The sequence below is a fragment of the Myotis yumanensis genome, unplaced genomic scaffold, assembly GCF_028538775.1.
Source record: "Myotis yumanensis isolate MYYU_CA2020_CCGP unplaced genomic scaffold, mMyoYum1.0.hap1 SCAF_18, whole genome shotgun sequence".
NCBI lineage: Eukaryota > Metazoa > Chordata > Mammalia > Chiroptera > Vespertilionidae > Myotis > Myotis yumanensis.
Window position 1 is genome coordinate 12,759,186 of NW_027223769.1, and position 17,451 is coordinate 12,776,636.

Here is a 17,451-nt window from a genome sequence, read left to right on the forward strand (position 1 = left end):
TCTGGTTCTGATAATTACCTTGATAAGTTTTTTATTCTTCCTTTCTGGGGTGGTATGCCTTACAGTTTTTGATTGAGTATTAGAAATCATGTTTAGAAAATCTAGAGACTGAGGGAAATAGTGTTATGCCTGGAAATGGGAGTGCTTGCTCTGTCAGGCCCTCAGTGGAGTCCTCGAGTTGATCCAGTCAGGTGTGGGTTTGAGTTTTGTTGTTACTAGATTATCTTCAGTGCACCACAAGCTTCAGGTTTCTCCAGTAAATGGCTGCTGGTCGGGAGCCCCAAGTGGGGCCTGGAGTGTGGAAGGTCCTTCTCTGTAGTCTTGCTTCACACTCAGCTTTCAGGAGTCTCATGTGGCTGTGGCACAGAGGGATCTCCCTACTCTGTTGACCCCTCAACCCCACCCTCCACGTCGTGAGACAGCTGTTACTTGTTGCCTGGTGATGGACTTGGGGGAGCTGGGAGAAGGGTTCTCCCTCCTCCTGGTCCAGTCTTAGGCCCAGGCACAAGGCCTTTGGCAGGGGCTTCCTCAGCATCCCTGCCCTTCATTCCCCAGCAACAGCTTGACTTCCACTTTGTGATGTTGCAGGACCCTTGACCCAGGTAGGCCCCTTCCTCCAGGCCAGAGGTGTTTTGCTTTTACCTTCCTCCAAGGCAGGGTATCTTTGCCAGTGGCCTGTGCCAGGAGGACTTCCTACCCTGCGCCCAGAGGCAGGAAAGTATTGCTTCTCATGAACCTGTTAAATTTGTTGAATTCTTCATCTCTTCATCATCATCCCCAGAAACTTGGGGTGTTTGCTTGGGCTCTGGGATCAGGAGCAGTCTTGTTCCTCCCCTAGCAGCTTAAGGGCTTTTGTCTTGGGTTGAAGGCTCCAGGGAAAGGCACAGGGTTTCCTCCCTGTTCTCCAGGGGAAGCCAACCCACATCTTTGTCACCTATGGAGGCTCCCTCCAGTCTCTGGCCTGTGGAAGAGAGCTTGGGAGTGAGGGCACACTCCCCTGTGTCTGGGCTCCTGGCTGATGGTTGTCACACTCAGCCTGTGGGAATGTGTCCATCTTGACCAATCTCTTCTACCTGCTTATATGCAGCCACCTCCTCCTTGTGCACTGCCACAGCTGACAGTTCACGTGTCCTCTCCCTCCTCGGAGGAATGGGTCCTCTTGAAAATCAGTTCAGGTAGTGACCTTGCAATTCAGCTCTCTGATGGGCTCAAGGGAAGGTACGATGTGTAGAAAACCAAGCTTTTTCTTGGTGTTTGGTGGGAGTGTGATGTTCTTTTGTGGTTTCCTACATCCCAAGTAGCTAATAGAAGAGTACTTTGTATCATACCAGCAGATATCCCCATCTAATGCCTACCCAAGTTTTTTCTTATATGGAAGAATTCTGGTTTTAAAATGAATTTTGACATACTTCCTAAGCTTTTTTATTTCTTTCAGTTATCTCAGCTATACCCTGAAGAAAATTTGGAGAAATTCATTCCTTGCTTAGCTGGCCCAGATTCGTTTTATGTAGAGCGAAACCACATGGATCTGGAAGCGGACCTGAGGTAATGCTCTTTCCCCACCCCCGGGGCCATAGGGCGCAGCCCTGCTGGTGGCACAGTGTTGACTGCTGACCCTCCGCAGTGTGGGCAGGCTGGGCGGTTCCAGACATGAGCTGCCTGTTCATCTGAAGAGCTCTTGAGGTTATACATTACTCTGGATGGTTTGAATCTCTACTTTGTTTCTAGGGATATTCATCAGTTATGGGCAGTTCGAAGACTCTTAATAACCTAGTTGTGATTTTGAGAATATGAGCAAAGGAATTTCAGGTATATGCTACTTGCCCTGGCTGGGTGGCTCAGTTGCCTAGAGCATTGTCTTGATATGTCAAGGTTGCAGGTTCGATCCCCCAGTCAGGGCACATACAAGAAGCAACCAATGAATGCATAAATAAGTGAAACAAATTGATGTTTCTCTCCCTCCCTCCTATACTCTCCCTCTCTCCTCTCTCTCTCTAAAATCAACCAATCGATAAAAAATCAACGTATATGCTCCCATTTAATGTAATTTTGACAGTCTGATAAAATTATATCTGATTACTATTTCTGCTCTATAGTGGAAAGTTCAGACTATTCCAGGGGCTAACAAAAAGTCTCCTGGGCCAGATGTCTCTGGACCCTGGATCCTAACCTAGCATTCTGGTTTTGTAAATGTGCAGGGAGGGGCAGGCCTGCGGCCTGGTCTCCAGAATGGGACCTGACATCTTAGCGCCTGAGACCTAGTTGCAGCACAGTGGCTGCAAGTTCCCGGTGATTGTGATGGCACTGACTGCAGTCACGTGATAGCTCATTAGGCCCTGAAAGGCTTGATTCATACAGTGTAATGTACAAGTAAGAAAAGGGGAATGGGGAAACAGTATGAATCATAATAAGGATTAAATTGAATTATATCTGATGAATATAGATTAAGGCACTTCTTATTTTTTTCTCTAATATATATTATTTTCTCTAATATATATATTAATTGGGAATTGAAATTTCTCTCCCAGTCTGTGGTAATACCATTTTAATACTGATAAGCTCCTTGGTTTAATTTTTAGGTATTTGGCTTCATTACCTTCTCACGTACTGAAAAATGACCATGTTAAGAAATTTTTCAGCACTTCATCTCCCACCCAGCAGCTTCAAAGTCCAAGTGAGTTTGTAAAATGTGATTAAATAAAAATAAGAATATTTTTATTGTCTGTAAATTTTATGATATTTATTTTAACTCACAGGTCCTGGCAACCTTTCCCTTTCTAAAGTTGGTACCATGATGGGCGTGTCTGGAAGGTGAGACTTCTACCATGTAACCAACACTTTTTTTTTTTTTTTTTAGAGAGAGGGAAGAGAAAGGGATAGAGATAGAAGCATCGATGAGAGAGAAACATCATTGATCGGCTGCCTCCTGCATGCCCCCTACTGGGGATCAAGCCCAGAACCTGGTCATGTTCCCTGACTGAGAATCAAACAGGTGACCTCTTGGTTCCTGGGTCAACGCTCAAATGCTGAGCCACACTGGGTGGGCTAACCAACACCTTCTAAATCAGCATTGTTACTTTTGGTTGTGTGTAAATAATTATTTCTAGAATAAGTCATTCTCAATCTTAGTTTTAAATAACGTTGAGAAAAGAATTGTATAGAGATAATCCAATTGAAGATTTCTAAAAATAAAAAAAGAAGAAGTGTTCTCTAAGCAACTGGAATTGGAATTCCCAAGGAATCCTACTACAAGTGCCAGTTTCTAGGCCCTGTTCATTCTAGGAAGCCAGAATTTCTGAGAATCTTCATTTATACAAGCTCCCAGGAGGTGAGTAGGCCTGATGCCAGAGTGCTGCTGTAGGGGTCCTCTGTTCTCGTGGTCCAGACAGCGATGGTAGGAGTGCTCAGGTGACAGAAAGGCCACCTGCCTGTCTGACAGCTGACATTTTTAATGGGCTGACCTCACAGAGCCTGTGTGTGCACACACAGTTGTGTGAAGAACTAGGCAGTTAATGAGGTTTTGGAAAGCGCTGACTTTCTTCTTTACTGCGTAGCACTCAACCTGGTATGTAGTGAGCACATAGTTAATCCATGTGGGTTTACAGTTGAGGGTGGAAGGGGCAAGGACAGAAAGTAGAATGCTTTTTGTTCCTTCCAGCTTCTAGGATTTGTTGTTTTTTTTTAAGCTTAATTTGAGTGTTCAAGATTTAGGAGTCAGTTTTAATTTATGATTGTCAGTATTATCCTGTGATAAAAGTAACAGAAAGAAACTAGTCAAGTTGTGACATACACATATATGTACACACATAGATACATACTCTTAAACGTGCATACAAACATATATGTACACATGTTCTTAAACATCATACAAATCGATGCATATACATGCATGTACACATAGACTTCAGACTTCAGACTTCAGTGGGGTGGAGTGATGGGGTGGAGAAGTGGCAGAAAGGGCTCTGAGGTGAGCAGTGGATGGGACTGCAGATCATCTAGGATGGAGAAGCTGGCTTGTGCATGCCTCTAACGGGGAGGCTGCGGTCTTCTGGAACCACATGTCCTCTGTCCCCACAGGCCTGTGTGTGGAGTAGCCGGCATCCCATCCTCTCAGAGTGGCGCCCAGCACCACATGCAGCACTCAGCTGGCGCGGCCACCTTGCCCCACTGCTCCCACACAGGGGGCGGGGGCTCGGCGCTGGCCTACCGGACCCAGATGGACACCTCGCCTGCCATCTTAATGCCTTCCAGTCTGCAGACCCCTCAGACCCAGGAGCAAAATGGGATTTTAGATTGGCTGAGGAAACTGCGTTTGCACAAATACTATCCCGTCTTTAAACAACTTACAATGGAGAAGGTATGTTGGCTACTAAGCAGGCAATGTAGAATTTGCTTATTTTCTCAGGTAATCTTTCTTCTGACCTCATTCCTAGAGGAAGTCAGTTGGGTTTCTAAACTGTATGTGTTGTGGAAATCACAGTGCCTGGAATTTAACACCTACAGATGCATGCCCTAAGTCCTGCATGCTCCCAGGAGGGTGGCAGTGGATTAGAACTTGAAGGTTGCCTGCCGCTGAAGCAAAAGCTGGAACAGGATTGGTTGCAAACAAACAGCTTTTTAAGATAGTTTGGGGTCTTTACAAATTTGGTACTCTGTGATGAGAAGGACATTGTGTCTCCATCAATCCTGCAATTGGTAGAAATGGTGAATTTTGGTGCCCACATCCCCCAACCGCCGTCTTGGATATCCTTCCAAGGCCTGTGCATGTGCTGATGCTCAGCTCAGGGAGGCCAGTTTTACAAGGGACCCAAACACTTTGGTCCCAGTAAGTGGCTCTCTGATGATCTGGCTTGATTTAGGGTCAAATAGCTAAAGGAATAGATGTATTTTAGGGCTTTCAAGCAGTGCTACATAGAAACTATTTTTTACAATAGAAAGTTCAGATGAGGAGCATTATTTCACTCTTTTTTTTTTAATTAAATCTTTATTGTTCAGATTATTACATTTGTTCCTCTTTTTTTCCCCCCATAACTCCCCTCCTTCCAGCTCCCACCCCACCCTCCGCCCTCACTCCCCACCCACTGTCCTCATCCATAGGTGCACAATTTTTGTCCAGTCTCTTCCCGCATCTCCCACACCCCTTTCCCCCCAAGAATAGTCAGTCCATTCCCTTTCTATGTCCCTGATTCTATTATAATCACCACTTCATTCTGTACATCAGGTTATTTATTCACTTGATTCTTAGATTCATTTGTTGATAGATGCATATTTGTTGTTCATAATTTGTATCTTTACCTTTTTCTTCTTCTTCCTCTTCTTCTTAAAGGATACCTTTCAGCATTTCATATAATACTGGTTTGGTGGTGATGAACTCCTTTAGCTTTTCCTTATCTGTGAAGCTCTTCATCTGACCTTCAATTCTGAATGATAGCTTTGCTGGATAAAGTAATCTTGGTTGTAGGTTCTTGGTATTCATCACTTTGAATATTTCTTGCCACTCCCTTCTGGCCTGCAAAGTTTCTGTTGAGAAATCAGCTGACAGTCTTATGGGTATTCCCTTGTAGGTAACTGAGTTTCTTTCTCTTGCTGCTTTTAAGATTCTCTCTTTGTCTTTTACTCTTGGCATTTTAATTATGATGTGTCTTGGTGTGGTCCTCTTTGGATTCCTTTTGTTTGGGATTCTCTGCGCTTCCTGGTCCTGTAAGTCTATTTCTTTAACCAGGTGGGGGAAGTTTTCTGTCATTATTTCTTCAAATAGGTTTTCAACATCTTGCTCTCTCTCATCTTCTGGCACCCCTATAATTCTGATGTTGGTACGTTTGAAGCTGTCCCAGAGGCACCTTACACTATCTTCGTATTTTTGGGTTCTTTTTACATTTTGCTTTTCCGGTTGGGTGTTTCTCGCTTCTTCGCATTTCAAATCTTTGACTTGATTCTTGTGCTCCTCTGGTCTGCTGTTGGGAGTCTGTATAATATTCTTTATTTCAGTCAGTGTATGCTTACTTTCTAGATGGTCCTTTATCACACCATCGAGGGTCTCATTAGATTTCCTGTACATCTCATCAAGTTTATCGACAGACTCTAGAAGCCTCTTGAGAGACCTCAAAAGTGTGGTTCTGAACTCAACATCCTCCCTTGATAGTTTTGTCCTGTTTCTTTGTCTCCGCATTTTTTACGCTTTCTTGGTATACCCCCTAGTGGTCTTTGTGTGCGGTCTTGATGTAGTTAAGCCTTGATTGTTATAGTTAATACTAGAGGGATTTGACCTCCAGGCCGACTGGCTGTGATAATCAGCTGTGTTTGCAGTGGAAGAACTTGTGTCCTCTAGGGAGGTGCTAATCTAGCCTTTGCCTGAGGCTATCCGGCAAATGCCTTTGTGCAGGGCTTGGGCAGGGCAGGTCCCACGGGATCAACAGGGCAGAGGAGGGAGCAGTTATGGCTGCTCTCAGTCCGTCCCCAGGGGCTCTGCCTCTCTGTCCCAGCAACAGCTGAAAACCTCGGAGGGACTGTAGCCAGATAGTCCTGCTTCTCCTGTTTGAGTCTGGGTCCCTAGAGACTCGCCGGGATCTGGAGCTCAGAGTCTGAGGCTCCCTCCGGATTGAAACAGACAACCACGCCCTCAGCCACCAGCCCGCGCTGTGCGCACTCCGCACCTTAGTATTTTACTTCAGCACTGCGCCTCCTCTGATTCTCGGTTCCTCCTAGTTGTAGAACTTCCATTCAGCCAGCCTTCCTGTGGTTCTGGATGATGTCCGTTCTGTCTTTTAGTTGTATTTTTGAAGTGGTTGTTCGAGGCAGCAAACTCCTGCGTTAACCTATGCCGCCATCTTGGTTTCTCCGCATTATTTCACTCTTAAATTCTGAAATTTCTTAAGTCTTGGATCACTGATAAAACTAAATTAGTCCTGTACATGGCATCTGAACTCTGAGCTCCCCCTGTTGGATAAAATGACTTGGTGGCTTTTATCTAGGTAAAATTTCATTTGTCCAAAAAACTGCAATTGAACTTAGAAATTCAGCTTTTACTGCATAATAAAAAACAAATTTTAAGTATATTTGTAATAGTTTCAGTTTAGGATTCATAGATCTTAGAAACAACAGATTTTACTGACACAGTCATGATCAGCTTTAGAAGTTGTAATGTATCAATTAAAATGGCTACACTCACAAACCATGCCATGGACTGTCTTGAGAACCAGAATGTCATTTGTCTGCTTGGTGTAAGGCCGGGTTAGTTCTGATGGCCTCTGCTCTTCTGGATCACTTGCTGCCCAACAAAGTTGCTCTTGTCCCAGATATCAAGAAAAAAGAGCTGTTTTTCTGCAGGAGGGTAATGCTTGCATTTGAGGGGGTGTCCCAGAGAGGAAGGGGCCACTTCCACAGGTTGCATCTCTGTCATCACCTTTCTGCACAGCATGGGTCTTCACCAAGCCATTGTGCCCTTATAGACGAAAAATGAGTGTCTTGTATTTTGAAGTATGGATACCAAACATTTAGCAAGTAAATGTTTTCGTTTTCCCAAGTCTTTTATTATCTACTTTTTGGTCTGTTTGCATGTCCTAGAAATGGAATCAAAGTTCTTTGTTTTCAAAATCCTAATTCTCAATAATTTTGTAATTTATTTCTTCTATGGAAGTTTCTGAGCCTTACCGAAGAAGATCTAAATAAATTTGAATCCCTTACCATGGGAGCAAAGAAAAAACTCAAGACTCAACTGGAGCTGGAGAAGTAAGTGTGAAGTTGTGAAATGTCTGTTATTTTAGCTTCTGACCTGCTGAACAGGTGCTAGGACTTAGAGTTTTGTTACATATTAGTGATTGGGTCACTTTTGATTGCTTATCACATCTTAATGCTTTTAAAATTCTATGAATGTGGCCCTAGGAAAGGTTTGCTAGGAAAGGTCCTTCTAGTGAATCTGACTAGTTAGAATGGGATATTTTCCACCCGGGAGATTATTTTAATGAAAGTCACCTTTGTGTAGAATATATGCACTTATGCAGAGTTTGTGAAACATGAGAGGGTTTTTCAGCAGAATTTAAAATGTGCTTGTTTGCATGCTTTCTTATAACAGGGAGAAGTCAGAGAAACGGTGCCTGAACCCCTCAGCCCCACCCCCGGTCACCAGCAGTGGAGTGGCCCGTGTGCCCCCCACAAGCCACGTGGGGCCCGTGCAGAATGTCCGCAGCCCCCACGCTACAGGTGGGTGAGAGCCGGGTCAGCCTGGACACGTGGAGTGTAGTCTGTTCCTTTTGATAATCATTAGACCTCATAATATGCCCTTCTGCCATATGTATTTTTTAGTATTTACAATTACTATTCATTATTTTAGCTTTTGTAGTCTCTGCCATAGGAAATTAGAAGGGTCATTTTGCTTAGAAGCTGGATACTGGTGAATTGCCTAAAGTTGTTTGGGCTAAAGAATTAGATCCAGAAACTACTATGGTGAGAAAGAAAAAGTAGGATTATACAAAATAAATGAAAGCCTCTCTCTTCCCCTAGGTGGAGCACAGAGGTCGTGTTTAAGTCATTGCCTAATAGGTTTCCTTTGGAATTCTCCATGCTTAACCACCTCCTTTCTGCTCTGGGGACTTGAAGCTTCAGTGATCTGATTTTTCAGCCACTATTCCCCTCCTCCTCCTGCCTCTCCCTCTCCTCAGAGAAAGGTTGAGGACCCCTGTATAAGTTGCTCTGTTGTTTTCTTTCTTTTAATCCTCACCCGAGGACATGCTTTCATCAATTTTCAGAGAGGGAGAGGGAGAGAGAGAAATATCAATTGGTTGTGGTATTTATCCCACACGTGCCTCGACTGGGAATTAAACCCAAAACCTGGGAATGTGCCCTGACTAGGAATCGAACCCGCAACCTTTCAGTGTATGGAACAACGCTCCAACCAGCCAACCAAGCCATACCAGCAGAAATATCAAGAGTAATAGTAAATGAGGAAGGAAAAAATGCAGTGTATCTTCTAAGTGGTTATTTAACTAAAAAGGTCTATGTCCCTCAACCTCATGAAACGGGGTGTTGGTGGATGACTCCTTTTGCAGCACCGTGCTGGTTTGGGAACCCTTTTTTCTCATTCTCTAGTGTGAGTAGAGGGAGGCATTAGAGCATCTGGCTGAGAGCATCGCTGTGTTTGCATCTGCCACATAACTCGCCGTGACCTTGGGCAATTTGTTCTCTAAGAATGTCAGAGCCCTGTTGAATATGGAAGTACTCGTACCTACCTTCTTGGGATTGATGTAAAGAAATCAGTGTGCGATAGATTTGCACGGAGGTGGGCGAGGGCGGGCCCCTGTTGGAGTTCTGTAACGCATGGATTTGGGTGCCACCTTTGGACTATCACCTGTCCCTTCTCCACAGCGCTGCGGGTGGAAGTGGAGCAGCCCCCTCACCAGACGGCCCGGGAAGGCAGCTCCTCAGAGTGCTCCAGCTCTTCCCCCAGCCCGATGGGGGTGCAGGCCCGGGAAGAGAGCTCAGACAGCGCTGAGGAGAATGACAGGCGTAAGGATGCCCAGCATGGCTGGCGCGGTGCTGCCTCTGCCCTCGGCTGTGGGGCTGTGCTGACCTCTCTGTTTCCATCTAGGTGTGGAGATGCACATGGAGGGTTCTGATAAGGAGAAGCCTGTCATGCTACTGAATCATTTCACTTCAAGTTCTGCCAGACCCACGGCCCAGGTTCTCCCTGTGCAGAATGAGGCAGGCTCCAACCCTTCAGGCCACCACCCCCTGCCCCAACAGATGATGACTGCAGCCTCGCACATTGCACCCATCCGAATGCTGAATTCCGTGCACAAATCAGAAAGGGGAGGCACGGACATGAAGCTCCTCTCGTCTTCTATGCACTCACTGCTGTCTCTAGAAGAAAGGAATAAAGTCTCTGGACCAAGAAGTGGAATCAAAGTGGACAAGAGTTTTGGCAATGCCATGATGGATGTGTTGCCCACGTCTGCCCCCCATCAGCCCATGCAGGTCCTCTCTGGACTTGCTGAGAGCAGCTCTGTGTCACCCACTATCTCCTTTGGTCCCCGCACCAAAGTTGTCCATGCGTCTGCACTGGACAGGGTGATGAAGCCGGCCCAGCAGCCGGCCCTGGTGGTGGAGACTAGCACTGCTGCCGTGGGAACATCCAGCACAGTCTTCCACGTGGCTCGGCCACCAATCAAACTTCTGGTGTCTTCATCTGTCCCTGCGGATTCTGTCATTTCTGGACAAACTTCCTGTTCTAATAACGTGCAGATCAGTGTGCCCCCTGCAATAATAAACCCCCGGACTGCGCTGTACACAGCCAACACCAAAGCTGCCTTCTCTGCAATGAGCAGTGTGCCTGTGGGCCCCCTGCAGGGCAGCTTCTGTGCGAACAGCAACACTGCCTCCTCCAGTAGCCACCCTTCCCCATCCTTCCCAAACATGGCCACTGTGCCCAGCTGCCCGGCCCCCAGCTCCAGCCCTGCGCTCTCCTCAGTCCCTGAAAGCAGTTTCTACAGCAGCAGCAGCAGCAGCAGTGGCAGCGGCTCCCCTGGGAACATTCCTGCCTCTGCTCAGAACCACCACCACCACCACCACCATCAGCAGCCTTCGGCGCCCCCGCAACCCTCACCTGGCCCGCCACCGGGCTGCGTCGTGTGCACGTCCTGTGGATGCAGCGGGAGCTGCGGCTCTGGTGGCCTGACCGTTAGCTACGCCAACTATTTCCAGCACCCGTTCTCGGGGCCATCTGTCTTCCCCTTCCCCTTCCTGCCCTTCAGCCCTGTGTGTGGCAGCGGCTATGTGGGCACCCAGCAGTACGGCAACAGCGCCTTCCCGGTTGTGCACTCACCATATGGCAGCAGTGTGCCTGCCGAGCCCGTGCTGGGCGGCCAGTCCACATTCACCGTCCCTCCCATGCAGAGCTTCATGGCAGGGGCAGCTGGTGTGTACCAGGCCCAGGGCTTGGTGGGCAGTAGCAATGGTTCCAGTCACAAAAAGAGCGGCAATCTCTCATGTTACAACTGTGGGGCCACCGGTCACCGCGCTCAGGACTGCAAGCAGCCATCCATGGACTTCAATCGGCAAGGTAAAGGCGGGCCACGGCCGGTGAAGCTCCGGAGGCAGACCGGCTACACTGGCTAGCAGTGCAGCGCTGCCCAGAGAGGTGCAGGCGAAGGTTTACTGTTTATGAAAATAATAGTAAACTTGCTTCTTCTTAAAGCAAAAAGTAATTTTTTAAATGCTCTTTGCAAAACCATGAAATTCTTGGTGGGTTCTAAAGCCCCCAAAAGGTGGGTTGTTTTGGTTCTAAGACTGTCCTCATGATTTCATCATACTTCTTACACTAGAGCATGTTAAGCTGGCAGTGGAGAGGGTCTGGCCCGATGGCGCCTTGGTTTCTTATTTCTTGCCATGTGACTGGGAAGCAAGTTTGGGTGATTTAATGCCACCCCTAACCTTTAGCTGAAAGCCTAGGGCATGCAGCACGAGTTCAAATGCTGTGGGTGGAAGTCAGTAGCCCCACTTCTGCTCTCCCCTCCAGGGTGCCATGGCTGTTGGTGTGTGTACGTGAGTGCGTGATATCATCCTCACTGCTCTGCCATCTTCTGCCTTCCCCCCTTTCTCCCACTCACTCTCTTTTGTCTCCTTTAGTCAAATTCAAATGTATGATTGATGTATTACAATGGATTTGTTCTTGCTGTTGGTTTTGGAAAGATGCTTAAACCGGGCATTGGGAAAATTGGTCTCAGCTCTGTGACTATTCACTGTGCAGTCTTAAAAAGTCACTTGATCTCTGTAGGTGTGAGGGTTGCTCTAAACCTGTGCTTTTCAGACCTGCCTGTGTATCTTAGTCATCTAGAGTAGCAGTTACCAACCTTTCGGACCTCATGGACCCTCAGTGGTCCGCGGACCACCGGTTGGCGACCGCTGCTCCAAAGGTTTCCTTAAACCAGCGGTCACCAACCTTTTGGACCGGTGGGTGAGTGCTGACCTAGAGAACTATAAGACAAACAGCTCAGACTCAGTAGGTCTGGTGGCAGGTGGGGCAACTGGGCTATGGCAGCCCTTGTTGATAGAGATTGTGCTGCATGTCCTGATGCAGCTAGCCCAGAGCACGGAGCCCTGTCCCCATAGGACGCATGTCCCGAGTGGATGCATGCTGGATGGCCAACCAGCTAGGTGCTGTTGGAGTCCCAGAAAAAGCACTCCTAAAAAGAATAAAGGAATGGATTGGTAACTCTTCAGTCATTTCACCCCTTGTCTGATTTTTAGAAAACTAGTAAATTTGCATCAATTGTGGGGTGGGAGAGGGGGGTTGGCAGTGGTTAGAACAGTTGGTCTAGATTTCCAGCACCTGAATTTTGACCAGTGACTCTGGAAATAACTTTGGACAGATCAGCTGTTTGTAGTAATTCTACAGTGATTCAAATTTGATCTTTTTTTTTCCCTCTCTCTAGGTACTTTTAGGTTGAAATATGCCCCTCCAGCAGAAAGTCTGGACTCCACAGATTGATATTTTTCTCTGGCAACAGAACACTATTAAGCCATGGAGACATAAGGAAAATTAAATACAAAACTGAGAAGTCTAGTTGCTGTTGAGCTTAATATTTTTAATCCAAAGGTGCTTTACTTTATTAGACTGGATAGAAAACCTAGCATAGGAGTGCATCAAACTCAGTTTTATTGCCAAAATTCTAGATTGGAGCTTGATGTCAGGACTTGCCTAGTGGGTATCTCCACAGCAGGTGAAATTGGCCACCTCCACCCCTGATGGCAATGCAGAGGCCTCCCGTCTCTGGAAGAGCATTGCCGTAATTGGTCCTTCTAGGCTCACACGTAATTCCAGGGCAGCTACGCGAGATCGGAATCGAGAACTGAAGGTTGGAGTTCTCCAAGTGGAGTTCCACCAGTCGGACTCTTGACACCCCTGGGTGAGGGAAAATGTCACCTTTGTTTTGCTTTGTTTTGTTCCTAAAGTGGTTAGGCACTAATTTCTGGGCTTTTTAGGGATTGCACTACAGAAGAATGTAAACTGATGTCAATCTCTGCAGTTCTGGAGACAAACTCCCTGAGAGCAGTCAGTGCAAGATATTCAGAGAATCTGTCTTTAAAGAGTTGGCACCAGCAGGCTAGTCACTTTGTACACAACAGAGATCTTAGTATTTACTTCCCTCCTTAAAACACTTTGTAGCAGTTTCAGGTTTTTAATTTTTTCTGCAAATAAATTTAAACTACATTATTAAGTAGAAATAGTTACTTGCAACAACTTAATTTCTAAGGGTCCAAGTCCCAGAAAATCCCTAGTTGTCAAAGCTTTGAGAATATCTTCTTTATCAGTCCTTCCATATCTTTGAGGCCTGTCATCTTCCACCACAAAGGAACTCTTGCAGACACACGGTAACAGCACGGACTTTGTGAGCTGGCTCTAACAGACACCATCTATCCTTAGCAAAGTTTTCAAGTTTTTTAAAATCTCACATAGCCTTCCCAAGGACCCCCAAGACTTACTGTTAAGATTCACACTTGAGATACACATTTCAACAATAATACAGTCCTGTAATTTATGAGCAAAAGATTTGAAATTTTCTCCTGTTGACTTACTTTGTATTAGTTCTGTTGAAAACCTGGAAGGCTACAATAAAAAATAAGACTCTAAAAGAGACCACACCAACAGGACAGAGCTACAGGATCTGTAGAAGTCTAGTTTTATTGAGGTGGGAAATAAAGTCCTCACCACACAGTTCTCAATTTCACCCCATTGCAATGAGAGCTTTCTGATCTGAAATTTAGGAACTTAAATCTTCAAGTCTAAAGGGAATTTTCTGCTCAAATAATGTTATTTTAAATGCTATCGCCTTCAGTATTAAAATATTAATCGGGAAGGCCTTACCCAGGGATTTTTGCAGTTGAATATTTATTTAAAAAGAGAAAACATAATATTCAGAACATTCTTAAAATGGGACAATCAGCCTCAAAGTTGATGTAAATAAAAAGAATACCCTAGAATTTGAGGCATTGTGATGTGAGGTTTCAAATTTTGAGATCAGTTTCCTGGCTTTCTGGAAACTAAAGCAGAAAGTTGTTACATTTTTTTTATGGAAGGGTTTTAGTAGAGTTTTTTAGAGTTTTATTTTAGTAGAGTTTTATTTCTATGCAATGCAGAATTGACCTCTGTATTCTTATATCTCTTCCTGGTACACAGTATTATTACAGTTTTTAAGCAAAGCTGATGCTTACAACAGTTTTTTGGGGGAATGTTACATTGATCTCTTAAATTATAAACACTACAAAAATGTCAAAATAATGAGAACTGACACAACTTTGCCTTAAAGAATATTAGACTGGAACTTGTCATGTTATGTTAAAGGAAGACTTAGAGTGTTCATTGATGTTTACGATTTTAATATTTATGAAGGCCGTTACAGTGGCCTGGATATGTGCTGAAAGCCAAACTTTTAAATTTTTTGGTTTTTTAAACAAAGAAATATTTTAAATAAATCCTATTTCAACACAGTGAAATTGTGGAAAACTGTCTCATAACAAAAGAAAAAAGTCATATTTAGGTTTTTTTGTTTTAATGGTCAGTATTGGAAATGAAAGTGTCTTTTGTCACCCTTATAACTATTTTGATAAATATTAGAGATTAGCATTAAATACAACAAAAAATTAAAACAAACTTTGAAGTATGACCTTCAAATTGAGGTAAATAAGTTCAGACATTGTGTGGCTGTGTTCCAGTCATCAAAGGTCTTAGAAAAATTCCCAGTTTCTTTGAAAGTATGTGTGTGGTGTGACATTTCCAATGAGGTCATTCCAAGTTGAGAATTGTAAAATGTAAATATGAGATACACAGGACACAAAGCTGCTGATCCATCAGATCTCTTCCCAAGTGAATCGCATACTTGGACTTGGGAATATTTGCTAGCAGCATTATGAATTTCTCTCCGAAAGCAACCAAAGTCAGTAGGCCTAAAAGAGCATTTTGCATTTCCTCAGAAGATGTCCTCACGTTAGAAACACAGATCAGACTGATCCTTTCAACTACTTAGTCGTTTTCCTGAAATCGTGGCTGTTTCCAAGTGCTGTGGCAACCAGGTAGGTGTGGCACCAGCCACTTTGCTTTATGTAGTCTGTCATATATTAAAGTTTCTAACCCCATTTTTATCTTCAAGAATGGGGAAAGTAGAATGTACAGATCAAAGTAGAATACAATGTTGGGATGAAACAACTATTTCATCTTTTTTTTTTTTAAAGCAAAACTGTCAATTTTCTACCTTATTTTCTAATTTTTATTTCATGGTCATACTGAAAATAGGAAAATGTTTAAACATTAAAACTCCTAATTGTTAAAGAGCACTGAGGAAATGGGAGCTAGCACTTCTAATAAAACATTTATTTTTGAAAGCCGATATGTGATTGGGTATTTAAAAAAACCAGCATCATCTATATAATCTCCAAAAGATTACAGGAGTCAGGCTTGTTAATATAGTAGTTTGTAGGTTGAGTATTTTAATTCACTATATTTAGAATTCTATAAGTCCTTTATCACAAGAAGTCAACGTAGTTAGTTTACACTACACATCATGTATGGAGGCGCAGTAGCAGTGGCAGTAACTTTGCCTGACGTCACACAGCTGTAATGTGTTCCCTGTTTGAGCACAGGCTGACTGAGGCTCGCACTCATTCACTCACTCCAGTGTCTCTAGTGAGCACTTGCCAAGCGGGAATTGGGTTGCACCCTCCCCTCTTCACTCCCTGTCATTTTGTCACTCTTCCTGCTTTCATGGTGGTTTCTTTGATGCCTTGCTAGTTTTACTGATGGCGTTACCTGTTGAAGAGTCTTAAAGGTTATAAGGGAAACCATGTCCCTGCTCAGCTTGACCACCCATCTCAGAGGATAGCGCCTGTGGAACCTGATCCCATTGGCCATCCTTTCCAAAGGACAGATGACTCCCAAAGAATGAGTCAGGTGACATTTAAAGCCATGGGTTCTGAAGAGGCTCAATTATTGACAAGTCCCAAGGTTATGAAAGAAAGTATCTTTAATCAACATTCACAAAACGAAATACTGTGCTGGTTGAGGCCCAAGGTCAATGTTACTACACTGTTAATGGAGGGAGGGGAGTGCCAGTCGGGTATTGTAATAAGCCCCTCACATGGGTAAGTTTTTACATGCACAAGGACAAAGGCTTTGGTACTGAAACTGAAGACCTCGTATACTTAATCTTCACAGCTTCTATTGAACATAATTTTCTTTTTAGGAATGAAGGAAAAGTCTCCCATTTTTGAGCCATTCTTTTATGTCAGTTCTACAAAATTGCATGTAACTTTATAAATATTTTTTAAAAATATAGTTTTGTAAATATTTAATATTCTGCTAATTTGATTTTGAATTGTAAATGTCAAGTATTGTTTTTGGGGTTTTTATGTTTTATTATACTTTGTTAAAAAGGAAAAATTGTACATTTTTAGAATGTTTTTATGAGTAAATTTAATGTACTGAAAATAAAAAAATGAAAATAAAAACTTTCATTTTATTAGGTCTTTGCCTCGAATATGAAGCACACATCTTTTCAAATAATTCACAATTCTTGATCTCCAAACTAGGGAGTCAATCCTTTCTGCCTCCCCAGCTTTACAAAAGAAATACTTAGTCTTAAACGTGTTTTCTGTCAAGGTTCCCAGGTTTTTAACAAATACTCTTGGTATGGACAGAAATGTGAATTCTTGATTGGGGTATAAAGATGGTTTCATAACTATCAAAGTAGGTGTTAATAGATCTAAGCTTCTGTAAACACTCGCAAATGCATGGTGAATGTGCCCTACCATCTTAAGCTCTGTCCCCCTGGATTTGGGAGGTTGGCAGTGGGAGTATGCCTAGAACTACATTTTTGTCATGAGCAGTGCCAAGCACTAGAGGGAGCTTTTTCCCTCTTTTTCATAAAGGTCCATAAGGCCTCTTGGTTTTTTCAGGCTACTGTTAGGTAAGTAACATGAGACACAGCTGGCAGCCCAATATGGAGCACTTGCTCTTCCTCTGGAGATGTGGGACATGTACACACCTGCTGAACAAGAAACTCGGGGAAGCAGAGTATTTCCTCAACCCACTCCCTGTACTCTTTCTTCTACAAACATTGCAGTGCCTACTTGAATTTGAGCTGGGTCTAGGTCCAGAGTTTTCCAAATTAGTAACACTGGCCACTACTTGCCTGGTTGTTTGCATTATATCTTTACCTGATGCGGCTCCCCAGTAAACTAAGGTACCATGAGTCTTGCCTTCCTGACTGCATATACCAGTACACACTCTATACCTTTGTGTTTATTTTACTTTCTTCATTCAGAGCAATATGTTTTCAAGTGTGTATTCCCACAAAACACTTACGTCCCACATCCATCCATCCTCCTCTGTGGCATAGAAGTTCTCAGGACAGTTTTGTAAGGACAAGACCAGGTGGCAGAGCCTTGACCACAGTGAAGAAGATG

The 17,451-nt window shown here is 44.1% G+C and overlaps 1 protein-coding gene across 7 annotated transcripts in view; it reads left to right on the top strand.

Moving 5' to 3' along the window:
* The window catches only part of ZCCHC14 (zinc finger CCHC-type containing 14), a 78,447-nt gene extending 61,980 nt beyond the window's left edge, over positions 1-16,467 (top strand). The window contains exons 5-14 of one of the 7 annotated variants that reach the window (XR_011468884.1): positions 1,436-1,545; positions 2,580-2,674; positions 2,757-2,811; positions 4,078-4,357; positions 7,637-7,728; positions 8,072-8,199; positions 9,361-9,501; positions 9,584-11,053; positions 12,426-12,899; positions 14,968-16,466. Coding sequence is in view for 5 of the 7 variants with exons in the window: in XM_070398394.1 (XP_070254495.1) it covers positions 1,436-1,545; positions 2,580-2,674; positions 2,757-2,811; positions 4,078-4,357; positions 7,637-7,728; positions 8,072-8,199; positions 9,361-9,501; positions 9,584-11,053; positions 12,426-12,481 (2,427 nt within the window). In the remaining 2 variants the exon portion in view is untranslated. Of the gene's footprint in view, positions 1-1,435; positions 1,546-2,579; positions 2,675-2,756; positions 2,812-4,077; positions 4,358-7,636; positions 7,729-8,071; positions 8,200-9,360; positions 9,502-9,583; positions 11,054-12,425 lie in introns of all 7 variants that reach the window. The other 6 variants (XR_011468883.1, XM_070398393.1, XM_070398394.1 and 3 more) reach the window with 6 other exon arrangements.
* Positions 16,468-17,451: the final 984 nt, after the last annotated feature.